Source organism: Lepidochelys kempii, chromosome 3, assembly GCF_965140265.1.
Source record: "Lepidochelys kempii isolate rLepKem1 chromosome 3, rLepKem1.hap2, whole genome shotgun sequence".
NCBI classification, from domain to species: domain Eukaryota; kingdom Metazoa; phylum Chordata; order Testudines; family Cheloniidae; genus Lepidochelys; species Lepidochelys kempii.
The window spans coordinates 109823550-109844848 of NC_133258.1; the positions used below are offsets into that span (position 1 = coordinate 109823550).

General features: G+C 40.4%; 1 protein-coding gene across 8 annotated transcripts in view; it reads left to right on the forward strand.

Moving 5' to 3' along the window:
• Positions 1 to 21299, forward strand: part of UTRN (utrophin) — a 587482-nt gene that overhangs the window by 517624 nt on the left and 48559 nt on the right. For all 8 annotated transcript variants that reach the window (XM_073337527.1, XM_073337525.1, XM_073337526.1 and 5 more), the window contains 3 exons: positions 11885 to 12021; positions 14216 to 14254; positions 14486 to 14551. In XM_073337527.1, coding sequence (XP_073193628.1) covers positions 11885 to 12021; positions 14216 to 14254; positions 14486 to 14551 — 242 coding nt within the window. The remainder of the gene's footprint in view (positions 1 to 11884; positions 12022 to 14215; positions 14255 to 14485; positions 14552 to 21299) is intronic.

Genomic DNA, 21299 nt, shown 5'->3' on the forward strand with positions numbered 1-21299 from the left:
CAAGCAGAGATACTACTCGGATATTGTTGAGGCTAGATCTGGGGGGCTGGGGCCTTTCATAGGCCATGCTGAAAGCTCCCCTCTAGTTCTAGCCATGTAGAAAGCTGGAGGCTCTGGTGTACTGAAACCCGTCTGTTGGACCAGTTATTTCTAGGTAGCTCAGAAATAATTGATTTAAAAACAAAGTCAATGTTATTTTAAATGGTTAGTTAACAACATTATTTCTGTTGATGGATTGCCTTGCAGCCCCCTCTGTATCTTGAACTCACTTAAATCAAGGTAATGTCAAAAAACTTTGAAAGAGAGAATAGATTTTTTTTTTAAATCCTTTAAATGGAAATCTCTCAAAAAGCAATAGTTTGTAACATGGTTTGTGTTTGCCGTGGTATAACCCAATTTCTTCGGCATTGTAGACAATGACTTGTGTCTCACAATCCATGTAGGCTGCATTGTTATTTCAATATACATTTCTAGCACAGAAAACGTGTACATTTTACGTACAATAATGATAGTTGGCACTTTTAGAGAGCTTTATAGACCTGATCCAAAGTGACCACAGAAGCCAATGTAAGTCTTTCTTGGCCCCATATTGGCAAAGCACTATGTAAACATAGATGAATCAAATTTGAACTAGTCACAAATGTCTCTTAATGTCTCAAAGTTGTTAATGTATTAATTTCAACATTACAATAAATATTTTAGAAAAATATAAATGCCTCATAGTTGATAAGTAAAACTGAAATCTGCAACTTGGGCTAAATATAGGAGGGGAAAACCTTTGAGTCGTGGTTGGATAAGCAACTCAGTGTGTGGGATTTGTTTCAGAAGCTGGTTTGGCCATAAATTTAAATAATCAGGATAATTTGGAAAGCAGCTTCAAGATTTTGTTTTTAAGTTGGCAGTGAAACCAGAGGGCAAGATTCTCAGTTGGTATAAATCAGCGTGGCTCCATTGAGTGTTAATTTGCATCAGCTAAGAATTTGGCCTGAAATCCAAAACAGTAATAATGCCTAGATTTACACTAGGCCTTTTCTATGTAAACATCCAGCACAAATGCTTGATCCCAATAACTATGTTCAACCTGTCCAGCCATTAAATTCCCTTATCTGGCAAAAATGTTTTTAACAAAGAGGGGCAGGGGAGGGAATCATAATTTTAATATAATAATTCATACATAGATAATTTTGCAGAGACAGGTAACCGTTTTCAAAGCCATTCCCACAGTTCAGAACATAAACCCAATTCAGGAAAGCACTTAAATACATGCCTAAGGGTTTGTGGAGTTAGGGCCATTGACCCTTCTCAACAGTCATATGTGTTTTTACAGCTCTACAGAGGTTGCTTTTGCTTGTGTGTGTCTTTGTGTACCTTGACTGTAAGAGGTAGGATATACTGTATTAAGTGTTAAGTATCCAAAAATAAATCTGTAAAGCTGTTGCTGCTTTAGAGTGAGCAACCATCATATCCATCTAGAATGCTCTCAAGCAGCTTTATCCGCTGTGCAGTATGATAAAGGTGCTACATAGTCTGTATATGAAACTGAACCACAGCAATGTTTGAAAAGTACTCCCCTTAGCAAGACAAAAAGGCTGAGGTAATATCTTTTATTGGACCAACTTTTGGTGGTGAGACAGAAAAGATTTTGAGCTTATACAGAGCTCTTCTTCGGGTTTGGGAAATGTACTCAGTATCACAGCTAAATACAAGGTAGAACAGATTGTTTAGCATAAGTAGTTAACATAGATTTCAAGGGACCATTCAAGATGAAGTGATGCATTACACCTCTCTAGTCATAAGGGAAAAGGCTGAGGGGAGGGGAGGGGAGTTAAGTGGGTTCTAGATTGTTGTAATAAGCCATAAATCCAGTATGTCTATTCACTCCATGATTTTTAGTGTCTAGTAAAGTTATAATTTTAAGCTTCCAGGCTTGTCTTTTGAAGGTGTTATGCAGGTTTCCTTTGAGGATGAGAATTGAAAGATCAGAAATGGAGTGATCACTTTGTGAAAAGTGTTCACCCACCCATGGTGTGGTGTTTTTGTCTTCTATCGTTTTTCTGTGTGAGTTCATTTGAGAGCATAATGATTGTCTTGTATTGTTGTTGTTGGGGGCATTTAGTGCATTGGATGATGTACACCACAAGTTGGGATAGGCATGTATAGGACCTATGAACCTTGAAAGGTGTGTTGAACATTGTAGCTGTGAAGATATGTCTACAGGCTTTGCATCTGTTGTTCTGGCAGGCTCTGGTGCCACTTTGAATTGGTGGGTTCTGGTCTGAAGGGAGCTTCCTTCTGTATAGGTTCCAGTGTGGGGTGGTAAGTGACAACTAGGGATGTGTGGTCGGAGTGGTTTTTATTTCTGTATTGAAACGAGTTTTCTTGGGATACTTGGGTGGCCTGTTCCATGAGGCGATCTTCTACTTCGATGGCGCGTCCTTGTTTGATGAAGGCAGTTTTAAGTGTGTTATGGTGCATATCCCGGAATTTCTCCATGGAGTATATTTTGTGGTACACGAGTGACTGGCTGTAGATAACAGATTTCTTGGTGTGTTTCAAAAGATGAGCCTGGGAGCTTAAATTCATAACTTTGTTAGATATTAAAAATCACGGACTGAACAGAGACTGGATTTATAGCTTATTACGACCATCTGTAACCCACTTAACCCCCCCTCCCCTGCTTTCTTTTCTTTTTTATCTTTTTCCTCCCTCACCCTATGACTGGAGAGGTATTAATGGGCCTCTTCACCTTCCTTAGATATTTTTAAGGTCAGGCTTGACAAAGCCCTGGCTGGGATGATTTAGTTGGGGATTGGTCCTGCTTTGAGCAGGGGGTTGGACTAGATGACCTCCTGAGGTCCCTTCCAACCCTGATATTCTATGATTGAATGGTCCCTTGAAATATGTGTTAACTCCTTATTCTATACAATCTGTTCCACCTTGTATTTAGCTGTGACACCCTGAGTACATTTCCCAGAACTAAAGAAGAACTCTGTGTAAGCTTGAAAGCTTGTCTCTCTCAGCAGCAAAAGCTGATGCAATAAAATATATTATCTCACTCACTGTGTCTCTCTAAAGCAAGATGGACATTACTGTTGAGGCAGATTAATGGGTAATGCTTGGGGTTACTATTATTGAGATCCTTTTGTCCTTTTCTTCAGCTCATGGTACCTCCTGCCTTCCTGCTCCTGTTAGAGCACTACTAATTTCTTTACTCTTTCATTACTCTGCCTACAGTATATGATTTGCAACTTCTGTCATTGGTTTGCTTCTTCGTGGTAAACTGAGCTGTCAAAAGTGATGTAAGAAATAGGTAGGGTTGTCTCCTTTCTAGAGTTTCTTCTGGTAATGTTTCAAATCTGAAATGCAAATTTCTCTGAGGATTGCTCCTTTGTTGTTATAATTATTCTTGACATCTTACCTTGGAAGGAATCTGACCAATATTGTATTTCTCTGAAGAATTTCATAACACGATAGGCAAGATGTCAAAAATTATTAGTCCAACCAATGGTTTGACCTCAGGGGAAAAATACGTTTCAGACACAATAAAGCTTCCTTTCAACTATTCCTCTTAAGAACCTTCCTCTAGGACAACACCCCAAAAATGTAATGGTTGCTGACGTTTTGAGAAGGCGGTTACTTTCCTGAGCATTTAAACAGCATGTCTGAGTATTTTGTAAGCAACAAATTGGCACAGGGAAGCGCCACTTTACGATGCTTTCACTCCTTCAAGCTTATCACTTTGTTTTTATCAGAATTACTTTGTTCTGTGAAGAAGGAGGAAAATAACAAGTGTGCTGAAAGAAGATGAATCTGGCTATTTCAAATGCAGAACATTATTTTCAGCTGTAGAGTTCAGAGATTAATCCATGCCCTTAGAAGATTGAACAGCTGATCAGAATAGTCTGAATCCAAACAGTTGTGTCAAAGTGAATATTGCTTCCTGTCTCTAGCACTGCTTGTATAATAGTTGTTCTGACATTTGGCAGCCTAGTTCCCATTTTCCTTCCAGTTTGCTAAATTCTAAAATCAGATGGTTACTCTTGAAATTGCAGAAAGATCAATTTCTGTGTGATATATTTTTTAAAAAATATTATTTTTCCCAAGGTACAAGATGTAATGACATCTTGGGTTTGTACTCTCACTGTGAGACAGGCGAAGAATTCCTGTAGCTAAGAATTCCAAAATCATCACCTCCAGGAGAGGAATCTTCACAGTGCTTCTGTAGTGGCATGCAAACTCCACTTACTTGTTAGTTTCAGAATAGCAGCTGTGTTAGTCTGTATTCGCAAAAAGAAAAGGAGTACTAGTGAGCATCCGATGAAGTGAGCTGTAGCTCACGAAAGCTTATGCTCAAATAAATTGATTAGTCTCTAAGGTGCCACTAGTACTCCTTTTCTTTTTACTTGTTAGTGATAGCCATACAATAAGGTCATTTGTGATGCACCTTTGAAACTGTCATTTATACTCTGCCTACTAACCCATCTTACAGCTCACAAACAAAAAAAAAATCACTTAATGTAAACATGTGCCTATGTGTTTTGCTGGATAGGGATGGATTTAAACAGATTCTTAAAGTTAAGCACATAAGTGCTTTTCAAAATCAGGGTCTTAATCTCCAACGTATTATGAATTTTCAGGGCAAGGAACTGATACGTTTTGTACCATTTGGTTGGAGAGTTTCCCAGCTTTCCAAAAGGTAGCTTATAGCCCTTTAAGATCCAGAGTTGTCTCACCTTAAAACTACAACACCCATGTATATGTAAAATCTATTTTATATGTCTTCTAGTATTTATGAATTTTCTTCATACAGTATAGTTGGATTCATGATACAGAGTCATCCTGACTTTATAGGCAGAGGGATACAAAACTCACTAAACATTTAAAACTCACTAAAACATGTCTAAAACATTTTTTGTAGAATGTATGGATTGTTGGAGAATAATTGATGGTGTGCTGGGTTGCAAAGGCTTTCCTGGCACTTCTTTAGGGTTGCCTGCATAATTCAATAATAGCTTCATCATTTGTGAGTAATAATAAGGCCATCCTCACAAATATAAAACTTTGTTTCATGTGCACGTGCATTACAATACAATCTCCGATTACAATCTTTTACTCTGTACGATGCTTAGCACAGTCAGGTGTTTGGAGTACTACTTTAATGTAAATAACTTGTAGCTGAAAGCCTTTTGCTGTCACATGGGTATAATTCATAAAGTTGTGCCTTTAAAAAAAAAAAAAGAGAGGGGGGTGAAAATGGCTTCAGAATTGGATGGTAACAGACCACAAATGCCAGTGATGATTGAACTTGGTGATGGTCTAAACAAAAAGAGCTTTCAACCATACTTGTAGCTGTTTTCATCGCATCAACATTATAATCTTCAGAGTGATGTTTGGGATTATTTTGTGTGTGCTGGTTGTGTTGTTGTGTGGGTAGTTGTATTGATTTGAGTGTGTTAGTGTGTGCTACCAGGAGGAGCTGTGTATGTTTAGGGTTGTTGTGTGTGCTTGTTGTATTGTTGTGCTGGGAGAATTCGTGCAGGCGGTGAATGAGGTATGTACTATGGTGAGGGGCTATTTGTTTTGGGGATTATTTTTATATTCCAAGGCCAGAAGGGACTGTTCTGATCGTCTAGTCTGATCTCCTGTATAGCACAGGCCCTAGAACTTCCCCAGAATAATTCCTAGATCAGATCTTTTAGAAGAACATTCAGTCTTGATTTTAAAATTGCCTGTAATGGAGAATCCACCATGACCCTTGGTAAATTCCTCCAATGGTTAATCACTCTCACCTTTAAAAAATGTACACCTTATTTCCAATCTGAACTTGTATAGCTTCATATTCCATATATTAGATCGTGTTATACCTTTCTCTGCTAGCCTGAAGAGCTCACTATCAAATATTTGTTCCCCATGTTATCATCATCCTTCGTAATCAAAGATGGCACACTGATAATGGTTTTACATTTTGTGAGTACAGTTGTGACTAAAAAGACCAATTCATGCGTGGCAGTCTTTTCCGCATGAAGTTCATAGATAGTTGGATGTCAAGGAAGGAATTATAAACTGTGACTGCTGAAGCCAGGTCAATACTTATCAGGGATCGATGCTACTGCAATTGATGCAGCGGGGATCAATGTAGTGGTCTAGTGAAGACCTGCTAAATCGACCGCAAGTACTCTCCGGTCCACTCTGGTACTCCATTGGAATGAGAAAAGTAAGGTAAGTCGATGGGAGAGCGTCTCTCATCGACACAGCATGGTATAGACACTGTGGTAAGTCGACCTACACTACGTCGACTCCAGCTATGTTATTCACATAGCTGGAGTAGTGTAATTTAGTTCGACTTTCCCTGGTACTGTAGACAAGGCCTCAGTCTGCTGCTGTTTACGATTCAACGTCTGTCACGAGATCCATACAGTGGTTAATCTCAAACTGGGTAACCCTATCGTTGACTACTGCTCATCAACATGATCCATCTGTCGCTGATGACTCACAGTTGTCAGTGTCAATGTTGCAGTGTTTCAAGTTATGCTTCAGTGTGTCCTTGAAGCATTTCTTCTGGCTGCCTTGTTTGTGGTTGCCCACTTTCAGTTCACCATACAGCAACTGCTTTGGCATTCTGATGTTGTCCATCCTCAACACACGACCAGCCCAGCATAACTGATGCAATAAGCGTGGCTTCAGTTCCTGTGAAGTGACTGTGTTCCAGAATCTTATTGGTAACTTTATCCTTCCATTTGATGCAAAGTATGGCGCACACACCTCATATATGGAACTTATCTAGAAGCCTAATGTGATGCCTGAAATAGGGCTAGGTCTCACACGCATACAACAAGCATGACTACTTTATTAGTAGCTTGGTTTGAAACTTACTACCATGTTGCTTCCAGACTCTGCCTAACAGTCTGCCAAATGATGAACTGACTTTGTTGGTATGACTTCTCAGCTCGTTGTGTAGAGTAACATCATTCAGCAATACACTATAAAAATTGTAACAGCATTCAGTTGTGTTGCTTATGGTGACTTTTGGTTCTTCTTCTAATGCTGGTCCCTAGATGTATTCCACACGTGAGTATGCATGCATGCATGCCATGCGCCCAAGTACAGAAATTCTTCAAAGCAGTGTTCGTTAACCCGCACATGTGCAGTAGCTTCCCTCAGGCTCCCAACTGAGGGCATAAGAGGCAGTCCGGGTCAACACCTCTCCAGTTTCTTCTAGCTCCCACATGGCCTAAATCATAACTTGTAAAATAAAATAGTTGTAAATAGTTTTAAATCTTAGCTTAATAGTTATCGTTAGTATAGTATGTAGTAGGGCTGTCAAACAATAAAAAAATGATTAATCACAATTTTAATCGCACTGTTCAAGAATAATAGAATTTATTGTTCTATTCTACATTTTCAAATATATTGCTTTCAGTGACAACACAATACAAAGTGTACAGTGCTCACTTTATATTATTATTTTTGATTACAAATATTTGCATTGTAAAACAGATGAGTATTTTTCATTTCACGTCTTACAAATACCATAGTGCAATCTCTTAATTGTGAAAGTGCAATTTACAAATGTAGAATTATTTATTTATTTTTACATAACTGCACTCAAAAACAAAACAGTGTAAAACTTCAGAGCCTACAAGTCCACACAGTCCTCCTTAGCTCATCGGTAAGACAAACAAGTTTTTCACATTTACAGGAGATAATGCTGCCTGCTTCTGATTTACGACGTCACCTGAAAGTGTTCGCATGGCACTGTTGTATCTGGTGTTGCAAGGCATTTATGTGCCAGATATGTTAAACATTCGTATGACCCTTAATGCTTTGACCACCATTCCAGAGGACATGCTTCCATGTTGATGATGGTTTCTGCTTGATAACGATCCAAAGCAGTGCAGACTGACGATGTTCATTTTCATCATCTGAGTCAGATGCTATCAGCAGAAGTTGATTTTCTTTTTGGTGGTTCAGGTGCTGTAGTTTCTACATTGGAGTGTTGCTCAGTAAGACTCCTGACAACGTTCCACACCTCGTCCCCCATAGATTTTGAAAGGCACTTCAGATTCTTAAACCTTGGGTTGAGTGCTATGGCTATCTTTAGAAATCTCACACTGGTACCATCTTTGCATTTTGTCAGATCTGCAATGAAAGTGTTCTTAAAGCAAACATGTGCTGGATTGTTATCTGAGACTGCCACAACATGAAATGTGTGGCAGAATGCCGGTAAACCACTGAGCAGGAGACATACAATTGTCCCCCAAGGAGTTCAGTCACAAATTTAATTAATGCATTATTTTTTTAATGAGCTTCATCAGCATGGAAGCATGTCCTCTGTAATGGTGGCCGAAGCATGAAGAGGCATATGAATGTTTAGCATATCTAGTACATATGCTAAAGGGCTGTCAGGCGTCAAATCAGAATGCCCGGTCAAAAAGGGACTTGGGCAGCTCCAGTCATCACCACTGACCAGGCTGTTAAAAGTCTGATTGGCCGCCTGCAGCATGGTTCCTGGGAAGCGGCCAGCATTTCCCTCTGGCTCCTAGGTATAGGGGTGGCCAGGGGGGCTCTGCGCACTGCCCCTGCCTGGACCGCCGGCTCCGTAGTTCCAGAGGGAAATGTTGCCGCTTCTGGGAGCCACGTGGAGCCCGCACACCTCACCCCCTCCTATGCCCCAACCCTGAGCCCCATCCCACACTCAAACTCCCTCCCAGAGCCCCCTCCCACACCCTGAACTCTTCATCTCCAGCCCCATCCAAGAACCCGCATCCCCAGTCAGAGCCCTCACTCCCTCTCACACCCCAACCCCCTGCCCAGTGAAAATAAGCGAGTGAGCGAGGGTGGAGGAGAGGGAGGGAGTAGGAAGGGGCCAGGGATTCAGAAAAAGGGTGGGGCAGGGGCGTGGCCTCAGGGAAGGCACAAGGCAAGGGTGTTCAGTATTCTGCAGATAGAAAGTTGGCAACCCTAGAATACCGTGCAACACCAGCTACATGCACACCCATGACTAACACTTGACTTGTAATTACATGATGGTTTGTTTGTATGATTCTTCCAAGCTCTGACTTATACACATTTAACATAGATAAAATATTCCCCCATTATTAATATATCAGTGCTTAGTGTGTTCTATTTCTCGTTTCTTAACCAAATCGGTCCTTTTAAGCAGTTAGGTCAGGTTGTCATACCACATAAACTGTACCCCAGAGAAACATTTTGGCAGATTAAAAGGCATTTGTTTTTATAGTTCACAAGAATTAGAAGTTTAGTTTATTGGCCTTGTGGCAGAGTTCCATCTGTTCAGGTTATTTTGCAGGAAAGTAGGCGACCCCATTGGGCTTCATGTTTATTTTTTGGATAATCTGAGAGTCTAATAGATGTTTTCTGGGACTGATCTTGTGAGGCTGTTCCCTGGGAGCCCACCGGGTTATATCTTCTGGAGCTTAAAGGACCCGTGAATTCCATTCTAGCTTTTCTACCTTATTGCTCATTGTATTCTATGCTGCTCTTCAAACGCTTCTCAACCAGATTTAAGAAACTGTTTCGAACAGATAGTGGTCACATAAATTTAATCAATTTATTTGAGCATAAGCTTTCGTGAGTTACAGCTCATTTCATCAGACGATGCATCCGATGAAGTGAGCTGTAGCTCACGAAAGCTTATGCTCAAATAAATGTGTTGGTCTCTAGGGTGCCACAAGTACTCCTTTTCTTTTTGCAAATACAGACTAACACGGCTGCTACTCTGAAACCTGTCATAAATTTAATCATATACTGTTACTGGGGGGAGTTCAGTTTGCATAAAAATATATAATGAAATACTCGGGTGTATCTACATTAGATACTTAAACATGTGGGATGAGAGCTACCTCTTTTCACAGTAAGAAATAAAAGGCAGGAAAGGCTTGACTTATTCAATCTGAGGTTGTTACAGTAGTTAATGGGGAAAAAATTTACAACTCTGAAAAATGTTAATAGCTCTGCTTTCACTGTGGATTTCCACCTAGCTTTAGCAGCACTTTATGTTGATGAGCTGCTTCCAACATAGAATTTTCTGTCGTTCAGTGACACCATATCATATGCTGTTTCATGTAATTTTATAATTTGTAGTGAGGAGAAAACACCTAGAACCATTTGGAAAGAGTCCTTTTGTATGTAAAGCAATGGATTCCATTGTGATCTTCAACGAATAGCTGCTTTTGGAAGGAAATAGTCTTTTTTTTGTTAGTTTGGTTTTGGTTTTTGGTACTGCAATTAGAAGCATGCTGAAGATGGTATAGCTAGAACAGATGGGAACAGTTCTATGCATTTTAAGTATAAGTTTTAAAAAAATTACAACTCCCTTCCTGAGGTTTTTTAGGTCACTTTCATGTAAGACCCATCGACAAATTTTATACTCTTTCTGATGTTTCTTTAGCAGAAGTTACTGAACTCTAAGATGAAAGAGATGTTGCCATCACCATTCAAATTAAAATCGATATAGATAATGTTAAAAGCAGTCATTCCAAACAGATGAAAAATGAATGTGTGCCAGTTTGAAAAGGACTTCTGAGAGTATTGATGGCCATAACTTGTATGTTTAGGCTCTTGGGGTCTGGTGAATAGGATACTAGACTGGAAGTAATGAGACACCAGAGTTATATTCCAAGTTCAGACCTATTGTGTGACCTTGGGCAAATCACTTCACCGTTCTGTCTTTTTCCTCTCCATCCTTCCTTTGCCTGTCTTTCTATTTTGGTTATGTCTACACTGCAATAACACAGCTGTGGCTGTCCCGTGTCCACTGACTTGGGCTTGTGGAGCTTCTGTAGATTGCATAAAGTTGCAGTGTAGATTTCCGGGCTCGGGCTGGGCCCTGGGACCCTCCCACCTCATGAGGTCTCAGAGTTTGGGCTCCATCCAGCCTGAGCTTCAGCATCTACACTGCAGTTTTTTAGCCCCTCAGCCCAAGCTCTGTTAGCCTGAGTCAGCTGATGTCAGCCAGCTGCAGCTGTTATACTGCAGTATGGACATACACTTAGAATGTAAGCTCTTCAGGTCAGGGACTGCCTCTTACTAGGTCTTTATACAGCCTTGTACAATGGAGCCTTAGTTTTAGTTTGGGCCTCTAGGAGCTACTGTTATACAGATAAGGAGAAGTAGGATTAGTTCTGGTAACTTGACCAGGAAGCATCCAAGGAAAACTCAGGTGTTGCAGGCAGGGGAGTTCTTATGATTGAGCAGATAATACCTATTTTTTTAAAGGCAATATTAAATCAGTGACCCAGCATGGAGTCTGAGTGGGCAATCTACTACTTGTGATACTCTCTTCAGTTCAATCAGACAATGGAGAGGTCATTCAATACTCTGTGGCACTTTTGGAAAAGTAGAATGCATTAGTCTCTTACGTGACCCTGTTGATAAAGTATATGCTTTCTTGCCCTACCAGTACTCAGACATGTAAATGGAGAGAGGGGTTAGAGAAGCAAGTGCTATAGAATACATCATCAGAACTGCTTTATATAGTTAAAAGAACACAATACTTTTTTGTGAGTAGAATTGACTGTAATTGTTTCTAAACAAAATAGCTTGTTACTTTTTATCATTTTGATTATAATTTGTTGCCTTTTTAGGCTTGTAACTTCTAGTTTTTATTAGCCATCATTTCATAAAATATAAAGAAACCTTGTGTATTCATTGTTAACAGGTTTAAGCGCTGTGGGTTTTCAAGCCAGCATAACAAATCCTGGCGATGCATTTTTCCACTATTGCTAATGTAAATTTCAGGCTATTCATAGAGTATAAAATCACCAGCTTTTAGAAGTTCCCCTATATGTACTCTTCCAGCGTTATTTAAGATATAACCCAGTGCCAATTAGAAATGTTTAATTTTATTTCTCTACTGTTCTAGACAACATCCGGAGAAGATGTACGCGACTTCACTAAGGTGCTGAAGAACAAGTTCCGGTCAAAGAAGTATTTTGCTAAGCACCCACGACTTGGCTACCTTCCTGTGCAAACAGTTCTTGAAGGCGATAACTTGGAGGCGTAAGTTTGAATGAAGCATGATCTCTGCCATGTGGTTCAGAAGCCTCTTCCCCCCTTAAAAAAACCATCAAAAACAAAATTAATGTGAAGCAATCGTACCAGAACCTTAGTGAGGGAATATTTTTTGTGAACCCTTTTTTGTTTTATTTTACTTTCTTTGCTTATTTTCTAAAAATAATTTTATACTTTGGTTGTATAAATATGTTGCCATAAAGTCATGGAATTCAGAAAAAAGTGAAGTTGGAATTCTTTTTTTTTTTTGGTAAACTTTTCTCATGGAGAACAGTTTATTTTTATTTAGTTAGTTATTTATTACTACTTGTCAGGAGAGGCCACTTTTAGTAGAACAAAAATTAAGATGCATTGAAGAGACAATGAGAGTAATTCCATTAATTGACTTTCCTTTATTTCCTGGAATTTCAAGTGCTATAAACACAATACTTGTCTTAAAGTGAATGAAACCATTCTAAAACATATATGCATGGTTTCAGAGTAACAGCCGTGTTAGTCTGTATCAACACAAAAAAAAAATGAGGAGTACTTGTGGCACCTTAGAGACTAACAAATTTATTTGGTCAAAGCATTCGTGGGCTAAAACCCACTTCATCGGATGCATGCAGTGGAAAATACAGTAGGAAGATATATATACACGGAGAACATGAAAAAATGGGTGTTGCCATACCAACTGTAACAAGACTAATCAATTAAGGTGGGCTATTATCAGCAGGAGGGGAAAAAAAAACTTTTGTAGTGATAATCAGGATGGCCCATTTCAAACAGTTGAAAAGAAGGTGTGAGTAACAGTAGGGGAAAAATTAGCATGGGGAAATAGTTTTTACATTGTGTAATGATCCATCCGCTCCCAGTCTTTATTTAATAATGTCCAGTTTGCAAATTAATTCCAATTCTGCAGTTTCTCGTTGGAGTCTGGTTTTGAAATTTTTTTGTTGGAGAATTGCAACTTTTAGTCTGAAATTGAGTGACCAGGGAGGTTGAAGTGTTCTCCTACTGTTTTTTGAATGTCATAATTCTTGATGTCTGATTTGTGTCCATTTATTCTTTTGCATAGAGATTGTCCGGTTTGGCCAATGTACATTGTACATTCAAAAACCAGTCGGAGAACACTTCAACCTCCCTGGCAAATTGGTAGTCCAGCTTAGGAGTGGCTAAGGATTAGAATAGTAGGGATATTTCAACAGGTCGGGATAAAGGTGTATTGTCAAGCTATGAGGTAAGCATACATATAGTCTCTCTGCAAAGGGTGGCTGTAGCCTATGTTATCAGTAAAAGTGGCAAAGAGTCCTGTGGCACCTTATAGACTAACAGACGTATTGGAGCATAAGCTTTTGAGGGCGAATACCCACTTCGACGGATGTTATCAGGGCTTCCATAAGCAATAAAACTTAGACTAGACTGTTCTCAGTGATAGCTGATGACAGAACAAGGAGTAATGGTCTCAAGTTGCAGTGGGGGAGGTTTAGGTTGGATATTAGGAAAAACTTTTTCACTGGAGGGTGGTAAAGCACTGGAATGCGTTACCTAGGGAGGTGGTGGAATCTCCTTCCTTAGATATTTTTCAGGTCAGGCTTGACAAAGCCCTGGCAGGGATGATTTAGTTGGGGATTGGTCCTGCTTTGAGCAGGGGGTTGGACTAGATGACCTCCTGAGGTCCCTTCCAACCCTGATATTCTATGATTCTATGAAAACAGCCATAAGTATTTTGTCTTTAAGAAAAACCTCTCCCTTATAGGATATTTGTTTGTTATTTGCTATGTAATAGAAAAATATTGTAGTAATAACCTTGATTTTAGCCTTTTAATTTTTCTACAAATAAGTTGTTATAAGTTCAGTTTCACAAGTAACTTTAAAGAAAAGTCCCAGCAATTAAATATAAGAAATTCCAAATTTAAACAAGTTAGGCATAGTTTTAGATGATTAATTCAATGTGTGGTGGTGATGGTGTATTTTTTAAAACTCCCTTTTTTTAAGAAATGCTTCAGTTACTGTCCTATCCTCCACATGGCACACGGCAGTCTCTGTTGCTACTGCTTTCCTGTGTCATAGATGTTGCTAATGTAAATCATCTGGGCGGGCTGATTGGTAGATAGTTTGTGCTTTTACACCTTATTCTTGCTTAATTGCAGTAAAGATTTTGTTCTGTCGTTTCCTTCTCTTTTTTCTTTCTTCTTTGCAGTCCTATCACACTCATCAGTATGTGGCCAGAGCAATATGAGTGAGTATGCACAACTCTTGTATCTAGAAAGCTGAATATGCTGATTGTTTTCTTAATGTTGACTAATTGCTTACCTATTTGTATGACCTGTTATACACACCTGGCCAAAAGCCCACATAACAGCCTATTTTTTGACAACTTCATCAGTCTTAAATTTTTTTAAACCCTTGTCTCTGTAATTAGATTACATTAGATACTATTAACATTTTTGTGCTTATTTTCTTTTAATAGTCCCTCCCAGTCTCCACAGCTATTTCATGATGACACACACTCCAGGATAGAGCAGTATGCCACCAGGTAAGAAACATACAGACTTCTTATTTTAATTGCACCTCTGCATTTTGGGATTGATTCCTGCAGGGTGAAATGTATGTTATGTTGAATGGACAGTATTTATTAAAAAGGCATGACTAAGTCTCATGACTTTTTAATACCCAGAGGAAAGTTAAATCTTTCCACCCCAAGATTTGGGGAGTTATCCTAACTAAAATGTAATGATATTGAATGAAATACATACATCAAAATTGTTGTTGATCAGTATAGAATGGATAGTGTTGCAGCATTACTGTGGGATTTCTGCAAATGTTAGTTTCTTTCTATTCTGACCTTCTAATATGTCTAGTCTTCATAAATAAAGACCCAGCATGGAAAGGTACATAATTGAAAATATCAATTTAACCACTGAACTTCAGCGGAGGGTAAAATAAGTAAGGAATAAACTGCCATTTAATTTGATTCTGAAACAAACTGAGGAAGTATTGCATTTACTTGCATCCATTTTTAGAGGGCGGTAGAATAGTATATTTGATTGTAGATTAGTCTCCCAAGCAACATGGTGGAAGCTCTGTGATTTGAGTCATAACAGTAAAAAAGTAGATGGGACAAAACTCTTGACAATTCCTTAGGAAACAATCTTGTATCATGTGGGAAGAAGGACTAGGGACTGGATAGGTCTTTTTCATCTCTGGGGTCCTGAGATTCTAAGAGATTTCTGCATCGTGCATACTAACTGTTTTGGGAAAGAGTTGCTGACCTAATATAAAATTTTCTTATTTAGCGACTATAGAATATATTATTTTCTGAAAGAAAGTTTTCATTGAATAAGTCCTAATTCTTGGAGCATAAATGATTTTCTGCAAAGTAACCTCAGAGCCATTTTGTAAACCTCCCCTCCTTTCACTTGAGGCTACAGCTGTATTTGTAAATGTGTATTTGCAGCTCCAGTTGTAAATAGTGAATTTCTGTTCTATATCAGAAGAACAAATTGTTACAAATAGACTGTCAGAGGATCTCAACCTTTTTCTTTCAGAGGTCCTCCCCCCCCCCCCCCATGCTATTAAAAACTACGCGTCCCTCCTGTGCCACAATAACTGGTTTTCTGCATATAAAAGCCAGGACTGGCATTAGGGTAGCAAGCAGCACAGTTGCCTGGGGCCCTATGGCACAGGGGCTCCCACAAAGCTACATTGCTCAGGGTTCGGCTTCAGCCCTGGGTGGTGGGGGTCCGGGCTTCAGATTCATGTAGTGGGGCTTCAGCTTTCTGCCTGGGGCCCCAGCGAGTCTAACACTGGCCCTACTTGGTGGACACCCTGAAACCTGCTTGTGGCCCCTAGCGGGCCCTGGACCCCTAGTTAAGAACCTCTGGACTATGTGACAGATTCTCTAGGGCCATACTTGGAGCCAGTACCCCAGTGTGTTTTACTAGGGCAGAGTTGCTATGCTGCCAGGATCTGCTGAGTGCTGCAGTGACTGTATGGGCATTTCACCTCTTTGCGCCCAGGAGAATGGGACGTTCAGCACTGTTCAACCCTAGAGGTATGTGCTTACAATTCACCTTCAGACAACAAAGAAGCTGATTTGTATCTAGAACAGGAGCTTACCAGTTTTGCTTTATGCACTGCAACAGAAATATCTAGTCTCCTCACATTTCATTTCTTCTGTTTTTAAAAGCAATGCAGAGCTTATATCTGCTAGTCAAAATCAAATAATTTGGTATAACTTGCCATTGAATTTATCTAAACGCACCACAAAGAAACAGCTTCAAAACCATCTTAAAAAACATTGTAGCTGTAAAGGAAAATGCAATCAGAAAAGGACCAATTATACATACAAGGGGGAAAAGTAACACTTAAGTGCTACCTATTACCAGCCACAACTTCCTCATTTTGATTTGACAATTAATGTTTTTGTCCTTCTCGTCTTGCCATTAATAAATATAAGTGGATACATAACTGGTTGAAAGCCTATACTCAAAAGTAGTTGTCAATGGGCCACTTTCAAAATGGGATGACTTATTTGGTGGGGTGTCATAGGGGTCTGTCCTGGCTCCAGTACTTTTCAACATTTTCATTATTGACTTGCATAATGGAGTGAAGAGCAGCTTATACAAGTTATGGGTGACACCAAGCTGGGAGGGGTTGTGAACACTTTCAAGGAATGGATTAGAATTCAAAATGACCTTAATAAGTTGATCTGAAATGAACAATAAAGATATGTGCCACATGTTACACTTAGGAAAGAAAAATCAAATGCACAAATACTAAATGGGGAATAACTGACTAGAAAATAAGTACTGTCGACAAGGATTTGGCAGTCACAGTGGATCACAAATTACATATGAGCCAACAGTGTGATGCAGTTACAAAAAAGGCTAATATCATTTTGGCGTGTATTTCCAGGAGACATGGGGGGTAATTGTCTTGCTATGCTCAGCACTGGGGAGACATCAGCTGGAATACTATATATAGTTTTGGAGAGAGTGTAGAGGAGAGCTACAAAAATGATAAAAAGTTGAGAAGACCTGACCTAGGAGGAAAGGTTTAAAAAAAAACTGGGCATGGTTAGTGTTGAAAAAAGAAGACTGAGTGAGAACCTGATAACAGTCTTCAAATATATTAAGGGCAGTTACAAACAAGACTCTGATCAATTGTTCTCCATGTCCATTGAAGGTAGGACAAGAAGTAATGGGCTTAAGGATAGATATTAGGAAAAGCTTTCTAACTCTAAGTATATAGTTAAGTTCTGGAATAGGATTGCAAGGGAGATTGTGGAATCCTCATCACTTGAGGTTTAAAAAAACAGGTCAGACAAACATGCAACAGGGTTGATCTTGATATGCTTAGTCCTGCCTCAGCACAGGGAGCTGGACTAGATGACCACTTGAGATCCCTTCCAGCCTTACATTTCTATGATTATTAAAGGCTAAAATCATAAGCACTTTAGTTGCTCAGATATGTGCCATTCATGTGGGAAAATGTAGCACCAATATCCATGTGACAATAAAAAATAGGTCAGTGATATAATTACACACAAAAACATGCACAACTCCATTGAGCCCAACTTGAAACCAGACAAAAGCAAGGAAACTTGGATTTAAGAAATAAGTTGGCCTCCATCGGAGTGATGTCAGTATTTTTAGTCTGTCTATCCTTTATTCATCCTGTTGCACTTAGATTTTATGATTCATAGAGCCCAGGTGAAAACCACACTTCAAGATTACTGTAGAGCAGTAAGTGGTACCATAATAGATAATTCCATTAGTCCCATTTGTGATGACTCCATGCTGGCCTGACCAATCCTGATTATGGTCATACTGCTATAGAAAGGGGAGTTGGAAGTGTTCTGAACCACATGTTACTGATGGATGGGTCCTTGAGGATTACAGAACTATAACTGTACCTACCATGTTCAGAAGCTAAAAGAAAATGCTAATTACTTGTATAACTTGACCTTCTTAAATTAATGGAACTGTTTTCCTTCTATTAATATATGCTTAAGAGAAGTGAAATTATTTTAGTGACACCTTATCTTCTGCATGCCAGTTTTATATGCCTGCATATTAAAACTGGGTTGTTTTTTGTTATTGGTCCAACTGGTATTTCTCCTTCAAAATGCAGAACATTTATGATTGACCTGAGCTCTTGTGCTGAATTCCCCCTTTCAGTTACTTAGGGAAGGAGTCAAGTGTTTTAAAATATTCAACAAATATTGTTCATACTATAAATAGTAACATAATTTGTTTGCGTAGCTGGCAGTGACTATTCTGTGTAGGTTGTCTAATCTTCCATTCTAGGAGATTGCCAGAAAGATACCTCACAAGAAAAGGCACAATGACTATAGCTTTATTAAATCAATAAAAATGTAAACAAATGAAGGTGGTCTTTGCAGCAAAGCTGCAAAAGCAAAATTGATTGAAGCTGTCAATCTCAAGCCTTTTATTCTGATTGGCAGGTCCCAAAATCAAAATGGCTACTTAGATATATTGTCTGGCCCAGCCAGGCCTGGACCACAAGCCATGCTCCATTCCTGTAGCCCAACGGTTAGAGCTGTCTCTGAGGCAGACTTCGGGTGACCTCTGCTGGTTGGTCTCTCTGTCACAGCTACATATTGAGTCTCTCAGTTCTGGGGGATATACATCCCTCCTTGCCTACTGTCCCAGCCCAAGCAGCTGAATCAATTTAACCCCTAAGAAAGACTACCCCCACCTCAAAGATACAATATAAATGAGAAATGGGGCAACCTGAGCATGATTCTGGTTTCAGAACAGAAAAGAGTTAATAAACATACATTCAGCAATTAAGGACCAACACAATATCCCAAGGATAAGGACTCAGAATTTCTGGAGCAGAGAAGCATACAAATAATAAATAGCAACCAGGAGAGCATAATTCTAGACTCACTTCTTCTGCTGACTGGCATCAATAATTCTGTACATGTCACAACCCTAAAAATATTGGCGCCAAGATGTTATAAAAGGAGATATTTGTCTTCTTTATATCTTCTAGTGTCTCCTGCATTACACCAAATTAATTGTTAGAACTTTAATGATCTTAAACAAAAGTCTGGGTATTATCTTGCCCTTTAATACTCGACATGTATCAATGGTGGCTGTGTATCAGAACTGGGGTATAATCTAAAGCAGTAAAAGGTCTGTTCCAAAGCCCATTGACATCAATTAATTTCAACGGTCTTTCGATCAGAGCTCACATTTTCAGAGCTGCTCAAGTTTTAGTCATTTGTTGACCATTGACCTTTACATAAAAGCCAGATTTGTAAAATTTTTGGTGGGGATCAAGGGGTGAATCTTCCAGCAGTGATGTAGGGGATGGAGCACCCTATACTTGAGTGTCTGGGGGGTGGTGATCCCCCAGGTAAGAGAAAAAAATTAAAATAATCTCTGGACCTAACTCCCACTCCAGATGGAAAGATGGCAGCTCAATAAATGGGGCAAGCCCAGGAGGGCCCCCATTCCAGAAGAAGAAATGGTGGTTCAGTAACTTGGGCAGCCTGGTTACCAGGCCATCATCACTCATTCTGGAGCAGGCCCAGAAGCAGAAGATGTAGAGGAGGCAGCATGAGGAGGTGGCATCCTTGCTGCCTCCACCTATTCTTCTTCTAGGCCTGCACCAGGAGGAGAGGGGTACCCTGGGTTCCCTGTGGGTCTTCCCAGGTTACCAAGCCATCATCACTCATTCTGGAAGGGGGAGCTGGATCAGAAGTTCTGGAATGCTTTTCTGGCTCCAAAAGGAAGTTCCAGAACTCCGTTCTGGCACAGCTTGAATGCTGGTATGGGGGCTTTCTCCTCTGCGGGGGTGCCAGCTCCAAAGCAGCCCCAGAATATGGGTGGGGCATGGGACCCATGGGCCCATATAACCAGACAGTATAGATATTTATGGGAGTTGCATTGAACTAAAATGCCCATCCCTACATTTTGAAAACTTAGGGATACTTTCTTAAAATCATGTAGACATTTGTTTTACCAAGGATGTTTTAGTAAGTACCAATGTCCACCCTGTCTCTCCAGTCCAGAACCTGGGAGACTCTTCAGCTGTTCCCTGTCCCTTCTGCCAAACATGGAGGCCATATGTGAACCTCTATAAGAATAATTTCTTACGGTCTACAAAGCTAAAACTCTTGTCCCCATCATTTCCCAATATCCTCCTTCAACACACAGCCACAAATATAATCTCCCCTGCCTATCACTCTGTCCCCTCCCTCTTGCTTTTGAATCCATCCTCCGACCCCCATTTTTCCATCACATCATGTTCAAATGTCTTGTCCTCACTTTCAAGGCTCTTTGCAATGCTGCCCTTATTTATCTAGCTGCTTTTCTCTCACATTATATCACCCCCTCTGCCATGTCACCAGTGCTTACCTCATTAGTCCACTTTTTCCACAGCCATCCTCATTTTCCACCATTATGTCTATTTGAGGAGTTTTGTAAACTGTAATGATAGGCTCTGTGTGCTGTTGAGAACTGTTCCAAACATGTCTTCACAGGACTAAAATAACAGGGGAGGAAGTATGATGTAGTGGCTAGAGCAGGGGTGGGCAAACTACAGCCCGCAGGCCGAATCTGGCCCGCGAGCCGTTTTAAACTGGCCCACGAACTCCAGCCAGGGCACCGGGTCAGGGGCCACACCACATGGCTCAGCCATGCTCCAGCTGGGACACTGGGTTGGGGGCTGCACCACGTACCTCCTGGAAGCAGCCGCACGGCCACTCTCTGTGGGTCAGGGGCTGCTTCACACATAGGAGCTATAGGGATGTGCTGCTGCTTCCAGGAGCTGCTTGAGGTAAGTGCCGCTCAGAGCCTTCTCCCCACGCCCTAACCCTCTGCCCCACCCCTAGTCGCCCTCCTGCTCTCCAAACCCCTCGATCCCAGCATGGAGCACCTTCTTGCAACCCCAAACCTCTCATCCCCAGCTCCACCCCAGCCCTGATCTCCCTCCTGCCCTCCAGACCTCTCGGTCCCAGCTCAGAGCACCATCCTACACCCCAAACTCCTCATTCCCAGCCCTACTCCAGAGTCCACAGCCCCAACCAGAGCCCTCACCCCTCCCGCACCTCAACTTTGTGAGAATTCATGGCCTACCATACAATTTCTATTCCCCGATGTAGCCCTCAGGCCAAAAGTTTGCCCACCCCTGGGCTAGAACGCAGGCCTGGGAGTCAGAGGATCTGGGTCTATTCCTAGTTTTGCTACTGAGTTGCTGAGACACCTTGGGCAAGTCACTAAAGCACTCTGTGCCTCAGCTTGCCCTTC